This window comes from Drosophila guanche, unplaced genomic scaffold (assembly GCF_900245975.1).
Source record: "Drosophila guanche unplaced genomic scaffold, DGUA_6, whole genome shotgun sequence".
Taxonomy (NCBI): Eukaryota; Metazoa; Arthropoda; class Insecta; order Diptera; family Drosophilidae; genus Drosophila; species Drosophila guanche.
In genome coordinates, this window is record NW_022995751.1 from 1,254,549 (window position 1) to 1,266,982 (window position 12,434).

Consider the following 12,434-nt stretch of genomic DNA (forward strand, 5'->3'; position numbering starts at 1 on the left):
TGCTGCTGCATTTTGTTGGTGTAACTTTCTTTGGTATTCTTTCACTTTTTTTTTTCGTACCGCCCACTGGCGTGGCAGTTCCAAGTGCTCGCTGGCTGGTACTGAGGGAGCTGCCAACTCATTTTTTTGTACATAACATTTGCTCTCAACCCAAGGCATTTTTAAGCCGAGCCATAATTATATCTTTTTCATTTCGCTCTCACTCGCATTTAACCCCACTCCCTTCTCTCCCGGTTATGGCCTGGTATCCCCTGTGGCTGCAGTAATTAAATTTGTTTTCTGTCTTTCTCTCATTTCCCTGCCAACTTTGTGCAAAGAATAGTTACTTAACGGGGGGGAGCTGCTGTTGCGTGGCTCCGTCTAGGGATTCCCTCCCACATTTACGTTTCTTGGAAATCATTTGGAATGTGTTTCATGGCAATTTGAACTGCATAAATCAATAACAAATATAAAGGAAGTACTCACATATTTGACAACCAACCGCCAAACAAAAAAAGGAAAGGGAAAACTAAAAGAAGAAGATGGGGGCGAAAGGCAAACACAAATAGTCAGCATTATGTAAATGAAATGTTTGTCCAATGCAAACACAGAAAATGCGGTCGAAGGAAGGAAAACTAGAACAGCAGCAGAAACAGAAGTGGCGGGGCAGAGTGGCAGTGTGGCAGCCACATCAAGGAGCTTGCAGAGGTTGGAGGCCTTGCTGAAAAGAGTCCTTGCATAATCAACTTCAACTGCGAGTTGAACTTCGATTTTTGCCTTATGGCAAATGAGGCAAGCAGGCAGCAGGCAGGCAGCAAGCAGGAAGGCAAATAAAAACGCGCAGAGAGAGGCCAAGAGAAAGCAGCGAAAGGTTAAGAGAGAAGAGTGGCATAAAAGGCCACAGACCTCGACGCACAGGAGGAAGTTGTTTTGTTTTTGTTTTTGTTTCAAGGATATTGTGCGTTTCAGTGTCTTGCACGAGCGCAGGCAAGTTGCGTGCCAAGGACGACAACAAGAGCAGCAGCAGCAGCAGCAAGAGGAGAACTTTGAGCTAAAGCTACCACTACCAGCAGCAGCAGAAATCGAAGGACATTAAGGATATACACCTGTCGATATTTTTACATGCGGCAGTTTTTGGCATGCGGCAGGCAACATTAACCGGTTGTGCCAGCCGATCATTAAAAAGGGAAGCAGCAGCAACAGCAACAGCAACAGCAACAAACTTCCGTTTGGCCAAAACTCGTTGGTTCAGTGAGTGAATAAAAGGGAGAGACACGACACAGTCACACAGGACCTTCGACTTGCTCCTGGCTCCTGTTGTTTTTCGGGGCCAAAGGTAATCACCATTAAAACTCATTACGAAGCGAACACCAAACCGCACCACAACAGAACAGAACAGAACAGAATGGAGTGTCCGGACAGGACATGGCTGAACACGCCATGGGACTCTGCACAAGAACAAACCCAAAGGAGAGGAGAACCCACAACACAACTGAACGCAACCCAACACACAAGTGGGAGAGAGTTCTGTGTGCTAGGTAAAACTCAGTAACCAAAGCTCAGTATTTCATGAGGATTAGTTGCAATAAGATTGCAGGGATTTCTGCAGGAACCACAACTAGTGGGGGTTTCTGGTATATTTTATTGCATGCCGAAAGTGTCAGTAAAGTGGAGAATTTACATTTAATGCAGGGTCTCTGCTAAGGCAAAATCTAACTTTTATTTATGGTTTAATTATAGAAATAAGAGCACATTTCGGGTGCAGTTTCAGCAACGGAATTCCTCAAAGACCCAACTTTAATATAGACTTCTTGGCAGAACATCTACGAATTAAGTCTTTATTTGTGGCCAGACCTTGCCATAAGATTTGCGGATAATATCTTGTCTTATCCCTTGTCAGGGGTGGATTCCTCATGTAATCAAACAATAAAGATTTCTTTATAGGCTTTTCGTTAACCGATTTCCATTAGGAACACTTTCATTATTGCTTTTCTTTGTGGGGAGAACCGTCCGATGCTTTCTCCCCTCTAAAGATATCCAAAATTCCATCTCAATCTGAAGTTTGGGAACATTTCGAGGGTTGCATTTAAGCTTTCCTCCTCGTGATTTGGATTATTTTTGCCGCAACGGAAATAAATTTCTTGTGTGCAAAAAAAAAGTAAAGAAAATAAAAAGCGAAATAATTTCTTCACTTTTTATGGCCGTCTAGGTCTAGGGCCATTAAAAAGTGGAGGAAAACGAGAGGTATACCAAGGGGGAAATGGGGTAGAAAGGGGAAGATGGGGACTGGGTGTAGACCTGAATGATGGCGCCGCCTTTTGGCGTTGTCGTCTGCCAAATCGAGAGACGCGACGAGACGAGACGAAGACGTAGACGAGAGTCGCCTAGAATTGCGCTGCAGTTGTCGTTGCTGTCGTCTGGCGGCACCGGGCCCACGAGACAGTGGGAGACAACGAGCGACAGTGGAGAGACAACCTTGAGCTAATTTGGCCCACTGTAGTCCCCCCCCTCCCCGTTCTTGCCGACTTTCTGACTCATGTGTGTCTGCGCGTCTTTATTTCTTTCCAGGAGGCCAAAACCGGGGGCCCAGACAGCATTCCGAGAGCGCATCTCATGATGACAGCAAACGCCGCCGCCGCTGATACTGCTGCTGCTGCTGCCACAGTCGGTGCTGCTGCTAAGTGGGGCACCGTCACAAGGCAGACGCCCCAAAAATAGACACACCCGACGAAAGCAGAGGAAGAGATGCTGCCCAGCAGCACCGTAGTGCAGATGCCATCGCCACCGTCGGGCTGTGCCTCTGCCGCTGCCTCCTCCACATCGCATTCGTCTGGCCTGGTGCTGGGCGTCTGTTGTGACCAGCTGATGCCACAGCATTCACATCCACATCCAGTGCATCGCAACGTGCCCGTTCCGGCAACATCAGAGAAGGAGAGGCACAAGGAGAGGCAGCTTCTTGCCACCAAATGGCCACCGCCCTGCTTCATTGTCCTTGCCTCGCTGCTGGAGGTGAGTGTTGGAGTCCATCCTTCATGGAGTATCATTTCTCCAGTGTTCTGTTGCCGCTTTTAATGCGATTAAACTCTCAACCCCGAGGGTTGGATGAATTGGGGCCAACGCTCATAAAAACCCGTAACTTTTGAGGGGGATTTTTGGGTGACGAAACGTTGCCATGACATCCCCACAATCCATGACATTGCTGTGGCCACACACACACGCGCTGCAGACTGGGGGGGGGGTCTCTCCTCTGGAGAGTGTGGTTTGCTTTAATTGCTGCCACACACACAACACACCCACCCACTGGGGTGCAGAGGCAACCCCTGGGATAGCCAACATATTGGTTGGAAAAAGGCAAACTGCTGCTCCACTCCTACCACATCGTTTGTTGAATTACAACTTATGTTTTCGTGTACAAGGAGGCACTTGCACTTGTACTTTGGGTGCTTTCAAATCATTGTAAAAGGTTCTACTAGAATGTGGCCTGCTCGTACGAGTATTTAAGTGTTTTTAGGGATAGAGGAACAACCGAGCAGAGCTACAGGCATTTTTTGGCGAAAGCTTAGTTCTTAGAAGAAAATCTAGACTTGGGGCGGGATTTAGACGTTTAGATTAACAAATTTATGCAGTTTCAATTGAAATATTTCAAATTTAGCTCAACTTTCCTTAGAGATTGTAAAGTAAAGTTCATAAAGCTTTCAAAGAAAGCGGAGTGGAGTGTTTTTTGCGTTCCCTTATTTATCCACACTGCAACTACTTGTCATACTTCTGCTTAAAGAAAAGACAAAGCCAAAGCCAAAGCCAAAGCAAGCTGCAAATATCGGCAAAGAAATTCTCTGTTGAAGTAGCAAGAAAAGTCCACTCTGGTCAGCGCATGGGAATGGCGCAGTCACGTCTCCTGCTTATAGTTTGACCATTCTCAGAGGGTTGTTTCCCCCCTTGCTGAGCAACAAAGATGCTGCTGCTGCTGCTGCTGCTGCTGCTGCTGGATCATGTGTCCCATCTGGAAAGTGCGCTTCCCTTTATCACTCTCACGTCCAAGAGTTCTGGGTGGAGCAATTGACTTTTGAGGCAAACAAATTGCCGACTGGCCCACACGCATACTTCATGGACAGACAGAGGCTGCCACTTGGAATGGAAGTTGGCTTCCGGTTAAAGGATATACGAGAAGCAGCAGTAGGTGGGGGAATCTGTAAGGGGATAGGGCAAGGGATAGGGCGAGTGTGCGTGCGAAAAACCCCCAACACGTCTACGATTTGTTTTCCGCGTCTGGCAGGGCAGGGCCCACAGACGGGACTGGACGCCGTCGCCTCTGGCCCCAGAGAGTGTGCCAAGAAGGGGGGGGGGGGGGGGTTGGAAGGAGTGAGCAAAAGCAAAAAGGGGAATTTGATGGCGACGTCTCGTCGCTGTCTGGCAGCAGTCTGTGGCCAGAGCCCCTTTTGGGGGTTGCTTTCCCGCTCCATCGCGTTCTTTCTCTCTCTCTCCCTGTGTGCTTTTTTGCTGGGTTTATTGCTGATTCCGGTTCCGCAGACAGAGATGCTCAAGAAGCGGCAAATGTTCATCGTAGAACCAGTTCAACCAGTTTCCTCTCTTTCCCTTACAGATTTTGGTATTCGTTTGCGTGGGTCAAGTACCGCCCGAGGACTCTGTGCTCATCTATCGCCCTGATCTGCGCCTCCAACTGTGGCGCTTCCTCAGCTATGCCCTGCTCCATGCCAGTTGGCTGCATCTGGGCTTCAATGTGCTCACCCAACTGCTCTTTGGCCTGCCCCTGGAGCTGGTGCATGGTTCGGCTCGCACGGCAGTGATCTACATGGCCGGCGTGCTGGCGGGTTCCCTGGGCACCAGTGTCGTCGACTCGGAGGTGTATCTGGTGGGCGCCAGTGGTGGAGTTTATGCTCTGCTCGCTGCTCAGGTGGCCAGCGTGCTCTTAAATTTGGAGCAGATGCGGCATGGCATACTACAGCTAATGGCGGTGATTGTGTTTGGTGAGTGTTACAGAGGAATTCTTGCACTTTTCAATCACTTTTCACTAACATTTCTTTTAGTTTTCTGCGACCTGGGCTATGCCTTGTATTCCAGGGAACTTGAGGAGCTGCAAGCGCGTCCCACTGTCTCGTACATTGCTCACATGACGGGCGCCCTGGCTGGCCTGAGTGTGGGTCTCCTCCTGCTGCGGCAGCTGGATGGTGGCCTGCGTCCGCGGCTGCTACGCTGGCTGGCGCTGGGCGTGTGGTCGGCCTTCAGCGTCTTTGGCATAGCCTTCAATCTGATCAACACGGTGACCGCACAGCTCCTGGCCGAGCAGGAGGGAGAGGTGCTTAAGCAGCATCTGCTCCACGATCTGGGCATGGGTTGAGTTGAGTTAAGGAATTGAACCCCTGAATTCCCTACAAAAGACTACACATCACATCATATCTTATGCTTTAGTCTCTAGTCATTAGTTTTGTAAGTACTTCAAGGTCCCCCAACCCTTTTACCCGGGATAGTGTGTGCTCAAACCGAAAGAAGGAAGTATCCAAAAGTATCTGTTGGATATTCTGCTCAAAGTACTCTTTAAAACTAAGACCCTAACCTTGTATACCTACTCATGTGCATCTTATGCCAATGCCAAAGGAGCGAAGAGAGCCACAGGCTCACATCAGAGACTTTCTAAAAGAAATTTGCGTGAAGGTTTCGCTCTCGATTTTGGATTGAATGGATACAAATGCATCTATCCATCCAATTTGCCTATTTAGTTATAATGCCAAAAAACCAAACAGAGCTTAAAAGACAGAAAAATTAACTTGATATATCTAAGGGAAGAGGTAAAGGATATCGACTTAAGATAAACAAATAACCAATGAGAAAAAGGAAGACAAAAAGTATTAGACATACTATGGAAACGATCTAAGGAAAGAACTTAAAGAATGAACTAATGGTATCGAATAAATCCTGAATAAATTGCTAAAAATAAAACATTTTGCAGCTTCTAGAGTCACATGCATGTCATGGCTATGGATTTTGATCAATATAATATCATCTTTATCATCCATCTTCCATCTTCTTGCAGAGTTTACTCAATGATAACTGGCTCTATAAATTCTCCCTATTGTAAGTCTTCCCAGCCAATTATTCCATCACTTTCCATAAATGGCATTGCCCTCGAATTTTGTGGTTATCCAAAGAGTCAACTGCTTTAGCTGCACCAAAACTCGCTAAATTTGTGTCCACAAATATCCGTACGACACGGGGAGGTATTGTCTAGTAATCCAACACATTTTCAATGGCACAAATTAGCGAATTTGGTAAACGACAGCAAATGAATTACAAACAGAAACACAAACTGGAAATAGCCCATGGCTTTTGGACATTGTTTCTGCAATCCATTGCAATGGATTCGATGAGTGCCAGTGCTGGCTGCCGTGGCCTAATTAGTGCTGCTGTTTTCTGGTTTTGGATTTCGTTGGTGACCAACAAAAATGGAAATTGTATACTGTTTTTGGTTCTGTTTCGGTAATATAATAGCTAGTGGCCAGAAAACTCTGCTGCAGTAACACAAAGCATGCGACAAGAGCCACCCAAAAACATGTCGAGGGGCAGCATTTTGATGAGACATTGATGGTTCAATCGACAACAATCGGTTAGCCACCCATAAAGTTGATCCAATTTAGCACAAAGCTCTGCGGGATCTGTGGATCTGGCTGGGGGATTCTTCGGGGAATCAGAGATGCGGATCATCGGATACCAAAGTCCCCCCATTGACAGGTTGACAACACAAATATTTGTGACATTAAATGCGGCTGGCTGCAGGCTGCCGCTGCTGTTGCTGGATGCCCATGGAATCATCCTCCTGCGGCCGCTCTACCACGTTCCTCATTTCACTAATTTAATGAAGACCTTTTGCCAGAGGAGCAGACGTAGTACCATTGTCTCTCCTTCTCAACGACAACGTCGTCCGTCAGATTGATGAGCTTCGCTTTGGCTTTGGCTTTGGCTTCAACTTCCATGGCTGCGGTTTTCGCTCTCCCACTGCTCCTGCCAAGGGGTCCGCACTGGTCCCTCCATCTCCATGTCCATGTGCCTCCTGCATCAATAATTTGTGTTCGCCGTTGAAAATAATTGACCAAGTTTGTCTGTTTGCGGGTGTGGCAGCATTTAATCTACTTGCAGCTGAACTTCAGTGAGATCCCTTCAGCGACAACTGCAACAGCGTCAGCATCCAGGCCCCGACTTGGACTTGGACTTCAGAATTCAGAATTCAGTTGCCAACAGCAGCAGCTGCCATTGAGGGACACAGAAAAAAAGTCAATCCCTGGGCTTCTGCTTCGCGGCCAGCCAGCCTCCTGCACTTTGGCGTAATTGAAATAATTTTAAGTGAAAAATCTGCATTCAAAAAATATTTCAGCGCTTTTGCGCACAAATGTCAGCAAAAGCAAAAGCCATAAAGCAAGGAGACACAAAAACCAGAAGCAGCTGAAGAAATTGCAGGTTTAAGGGACACTGGGAATGCGCTACGAAGGAGCAATCGGACCCAACACATCTCCATTGAAAGAGTAGAATCTATTATAAAACACAGTCACAGAACTATGCACAGCTCTGAGACTTATCACACCTTCTACTCCCCGTGTTTGCAACCTTTATCCAACGCCTCTTACAAATCTAAATGCCCCACAAACAGGACACAGCATTCACTCACTCGCCGCTCGACAATCCACCAAGAGGGCAGGCGGTGCACACAGCCCAAAAATTTACATGCGCCAATTTGTGGAGCCGCCGTGGACACCAGCAAAAGAAAAGGAGAGAAAAACCAAGAGGGGGGGAAAAAAAAGAGTCAACAGTTTGCAGCTTTTGGAGTTGCTTCCAAAAACATAATCCTGGGCATTAAGGCAAATTGCAGCATCTGTCAGGGAGACAGAGAGGCAGGCAGGCGGGTATGGAGGGGTCATGCAACTCGGATCGATCATTGGGGAGCCCCACCATAATTTGCTTAATTCGATGCTGCCCCCCCGATGCTGCATGCCTCATCCGGAGCACGCGGCTGCCACTCGTCGTCGATCGCATCGACTGCTGCTGCTGCTGCTGCTGCTGCTGTGGCAACTGCTGATGAGGATGATCCACCTCCTGTGGCAAGGCGGCGGCTTCTTCAGCGGCGCGCCGCCTCAATTTGCCATTCGCCTTGTGCCCTCGGGCGTAATTTTGAACAGCATTTTTTTGTAGGTTTTTTGATGATACGAGTACGAGAGTCTCTCTTTTTTTTTGCCTCACTTTTCGGTGGCTGTAATTTTTTGTTTGTTGGCCAAGCTTTAAGTAAGTGTTTCAGCCTGCCACATCAGCAGCACGCTGCTGCCACACATCCACTCTCTGTCTCTCTCTCTCTCTCTCTCATGCAGGATAGACTAAACATTAGTTTGAATGTGGCAGAGGAACTCCATCCCCTTGGGGAGCACTTGAATTCGATAAGCAAATGGTAGAAATACATCCAAATATATACGTTGATTCATTCATTCATTCGATTGATGGCTGCTGCCTCGAATGTCCAGCACAAAAGAAGTGGCAAGTGGCAAGTGGCAAGTGGCATAGATACGAGTGCATGCATATGTGGCAGCATTCTACTATTTGCTCTCAGTTTTTGCCCACAAAAAAATCTACATAAATTCTGGTTTGACATTTGCTCTATCTATTTTGGGTTTCTGCTTTTGTGCTGTTGCTGCCATCAATTCTAATTCATATTTCCAGCTAGGGCAGCTTGGGCCACATGTGGCAACAAATTCTGCAGCAATAACTGAAGGATTGCAACCGCTTTTGTCGGGGGAGTTGGTAAGTGTTTGAGAAATAATTCGAAATGAGGTCAAGAGAATATTGAAACGAAAGGAACATAAATAAGGAACATATATAAAAGCCATAATTAAGGCAGAACTTGATCTAAATGAAAGGTCAGGGGATCAAACAGCAGCAGCATTATAAGTTATGATCTTTAGGTCTTTAGATCCATATAATAATGATAATTGCTGCCCTAAAAGTTGCTTGTTTTTGTACAGAAAATAAAAGACTTCCTAATGCCATGTCGCGTGTGTGATATTCGCTATAAGAAACTGACAAAAAAAGAAAGAGTTTCATCCAGTGTTTGGTTCCATTATTTATTTTGCATAAGCAAAGCTCTCAAGCAACTACAATCTCTGCCAACCAAGCGGAAGTAATGTGCCATAGTCTGTTTAACCCAACACGCAGGAAATGTAGCGGAAAATAGGGAAAATGTAGAGCGAAAGATGAGGTTGGGGCGCTTTCCAGGCCCCAAAGACTTAACCTCTTATCCAATGAGGCTAACAAGCTCTTATTACATCTCCTACGGCATCGTGTTAATTTCGATTGATCCCGGGGATCTTGGATTGGCATCAAGGGACTCATTAAATCTCATCGAACGGCCGCTCCTCATCCTGCGGGGGACTCCTCCACTGGGTTGCCCATAATTCAGTTCAATATAAATCTGTTAACAAAACGCTTAATCCGCTTTGTGCGCTTTATTTATGGCCATTTGATGGCGCATTATCGCATCAGGGCACATGGCAGCCGTCACCAAAGCGAGGACCCCGTGAACGATGCCCTCCCCTCTCCCTCTCTCTCACTCCCTTTGTCGTTGCACCCGTTGGCAGCTGGCGCGCCTCATAATTGGATTCGTCACAGATCTCTTCCTCTCTTTCCGCTCTCTCTCTCTCTCTCTTGGGTCATAAATCGCGGGCTGCTTGAAATGCAAATTTTTGGGGAAGCTGCTGCAGCCTCTTGTTGGAGCTGTTGTTGGAGTATCATCGGCAAGGCATCAAAGTGGCAGGCACAAATGTTTCGCCTGCTGCTGTTGCTGCTGCCCAATTAACGCCACACCAAGGAGAGGCAAGCAGGAGGAGCAGGCAACAGTTTTCGGGGCAGCAGCGTTGAGAGGCAGCAATCAGAGTTCACTTGAACGCAGAAATGTTTGCAATTAAGCCACTGAAGTCGAGTCGGCCAGCAGTCCGTTTGGCTGATACAGAAAATAAAGTGCGTGCTGCCACTCGAGTGCGGGCGGAAGACTGTGGTTCGGTTCCATGTTGCAGCTTGTCGATTCGCAACAAAGGATAATCCCAGGCAGCAAAAGGTGTACACACCCCATCCCCCCCGCCCAGCCTGTGATCTGCTGCTGCTGCTGCTGCTGCTGCTGCTGCACCCACTGCCACAACCAAGTCACAGCCACAGCACAGACACTGACGGTGTCATCTGACATGCCATGGCAGAACATTGCTCCAGCCCACGCTTCAGGGATGCGCTTCAGTGAAGTGAGCACAAGACGAAGCTTGAATGCGCTTTCTATAACAAAGAGAGAGCATGACTTACTCCCAATCTACATGCCCTGCCTCTGTAGTGCATTGCCACAGCTACGCGGAAAAACAGGCGAAAATTGGACAACATTTAGCCATTTCCTACATCCCATTTGGACAATTTGGACAGCCACCACAGACGACACACAATGTTTTAGCCACGGCTGCAGATTAAGTGGTTTTTGCGCTGGCCAGCAGCAACAAAAAAGAGAGGCGCCTCCTTGGCTTGTTTCCTCCTCGATGCGCATCTAATGCGGCACAAAGTCCGCTCCCTGCCTCTCTCGGGTGCCGTGGATAAGCAGGGGGATTCGCTGGCATTGCATTAATTAAATACACCTAAGTGGCTCAGGCTTAGGGAAATACAGACTAAAAAGGTAGAAACCTCAAAGAGTGCCTCTGCTGGAGCGACCAATTAACTTTCAAATTGCTCAGCTCTTGGGCAGGGAAAACAGCAAACAGCAAAAGAGCCAACGGGAATCAATTAGTGACGCCTTCTAGATATATTTCTCCCTCTCGCAGTCTCTCTTGCTGTGGCATGGAAAAACATCAATGCGAAAAATTGAAAATCGTTGCGAAAAGTGGCAATAAATTATGTCTGCGGTGCTGGCGTCCGGCAAAGTTGATTGAAATCCACTCGTAGGACGACGACGACGAGTGCTTCACTCTCACTCACTCCAGTTCTTTCAATATCTCTCATTCTGTTTCTCTGATAAATCGGAATAAAGTTATGTTAAGGGGCATGGGGGGAGCAGGTATGCAAAAGAGTAATATTTCAGAAAATGATGAGTTACAGATGATGCCCCCACAGTCGTTCGTTCCACAGGGAACCGCAGCAGCAGCAGCAGCAGCAGCAGCGGCCTGTAACATCAACAGATGCGAAATATGCAGCGGTCTGGTCTGTCTGTGTGTCTTCCCAATGGTTATTGCAGGGCAAAGGCAAAGGAAGATCTCCTGGTAAGAGAGATGTGTGTGGAGAGAACTTCAACAACTTCGACAGCAACAACAATCTTCGACAGTTCGGTGCACAGTGGAAAAGAAAGGCAACAAAACGGCACAAGTTAGTACGGATTAAAGAATTGTTTTATCTGTCTGTTCCACTGTGTGGCATGAGTCACGAGGCTGCTTGCTCCCATTGGGGCATTGTTTACTCCTCACAGACCAAAACAAAAGATGCATCCATGGATTGCTGCTGATGCACTGCTGCTGGATGCTCTGCTGCCCCAGACAGTCGAAGTGGCAGGAGGAGCAGCAGCAGTCGTTGGAGCTGTTGTGTGGCCAGCGCTGTGGTTGCTGCTTCAGGTCGGGGTGCGGGGTGTGGCAACATTTTATGGATTTATTGAAAATTGAACGCACTTGAACTGGGGAGACGATGGGTGTGGGGAGAGGGAACTGCATTTGCCCGCCTGCCTGTCTACGAGAGAGCGGGAGAGAGTCTTGTTTGGAAAACAAATAGACGGACGGATGGACAAATGGAGCCTCCTGCGGAACAGGAGCGGAGTTGGCAAGGAAAAGTCTAGGGCAGAGTCGAATGGGGGTAGCTGAAAGCCGCACCTGTACTCACAAATAGTTTGCGGCTGCTGCCACGCGTTGCATGTTGCACGTTGCGGCTGGTTCTGCTGCTGCTGCTTGCGATTTTGTTTGTTTTTCGGTTTTGGTTTTGGTTTTGGTTTTTCTCAAGTTTTTCGGTGTTTTTGTTTATGGAAACGCGTGTGCGGTCAACACAAGCAACGGGGAAAGCAAACCAAGGAGAAGCAATTTTCCTGCCTCCATTCTGCTTGCTGTTAAAGTCAATTAATTTGCCCATTGAATGGGCAGACCAGAGAAGAATGGAGCAAAAGGGCGCACAGAATGCCCAAAAGAGGGAACGAGTTTCAGGAGTACAGGTCAGGCCGGTTCTTGGATTTGATTTAGTTGCAACAGAAAGGTATAGGGTATAGGGACACACACACCCAGTGGGACGCCCACATAGTTTCCCAGGATGTCGCTTGGGAGTCGTCGTGGAATTTGCACCAGACGCCACTCCACGTGGGAAGTCTTCTCTGCTCCTTGTCCTTCTGTCTCCACAGAGAGTTCTCTCCCCAGAGATAGTTTTTCCATATCCAAATCATGCACTCTATGGGTGACAACAAA

The 12,434-nt window shown here is 47.7% G+C and overlaps 1 protein-coding gene across 2 annotated transcripts in view; it reads left to right on the forward strand.

Moving 5' to 3' along the window:
* LOC117586878 (protein rhomboid) overlaps positions 1 to 12,136 on the forward strand; it is a 24,616-nt gene extending 12,480 nt beyond the window's left edge. The window contains exons 2-5 of one of the 2 annotated variants that reach the window (XM_034277179.1): positions 2,548 to 2,988; positions 4,580 to 4,964; positions 5,025 to 5,335; positions 12,125 to 12,136. In XM_034277179.1, coding sequence (XP_034133070.1) covers positions 2,725 to 2,988; positions 4,580 to 4,964; positions 5,025 to 5,335 — 960 coding nt within the window. In that variant the 5' untranslated portion in view covers positions 2,548 to 2,724 and the 3' untranslated portion in view covers positions 12,125 to 12,136. Of the gene's footprint in view, positions 1 to 2,547; positions 2,989 to 4,579; positions 4,965 to 5,024; positions 5,487 to 12,124 lie in introns of those variants that run through there. The other variant, XM_034277180.1, reaches the window with a different exon arrangement.
* The last annotated feature ends 298 nt before the right edge of the window (positions 12,137 to 12,434 follow it).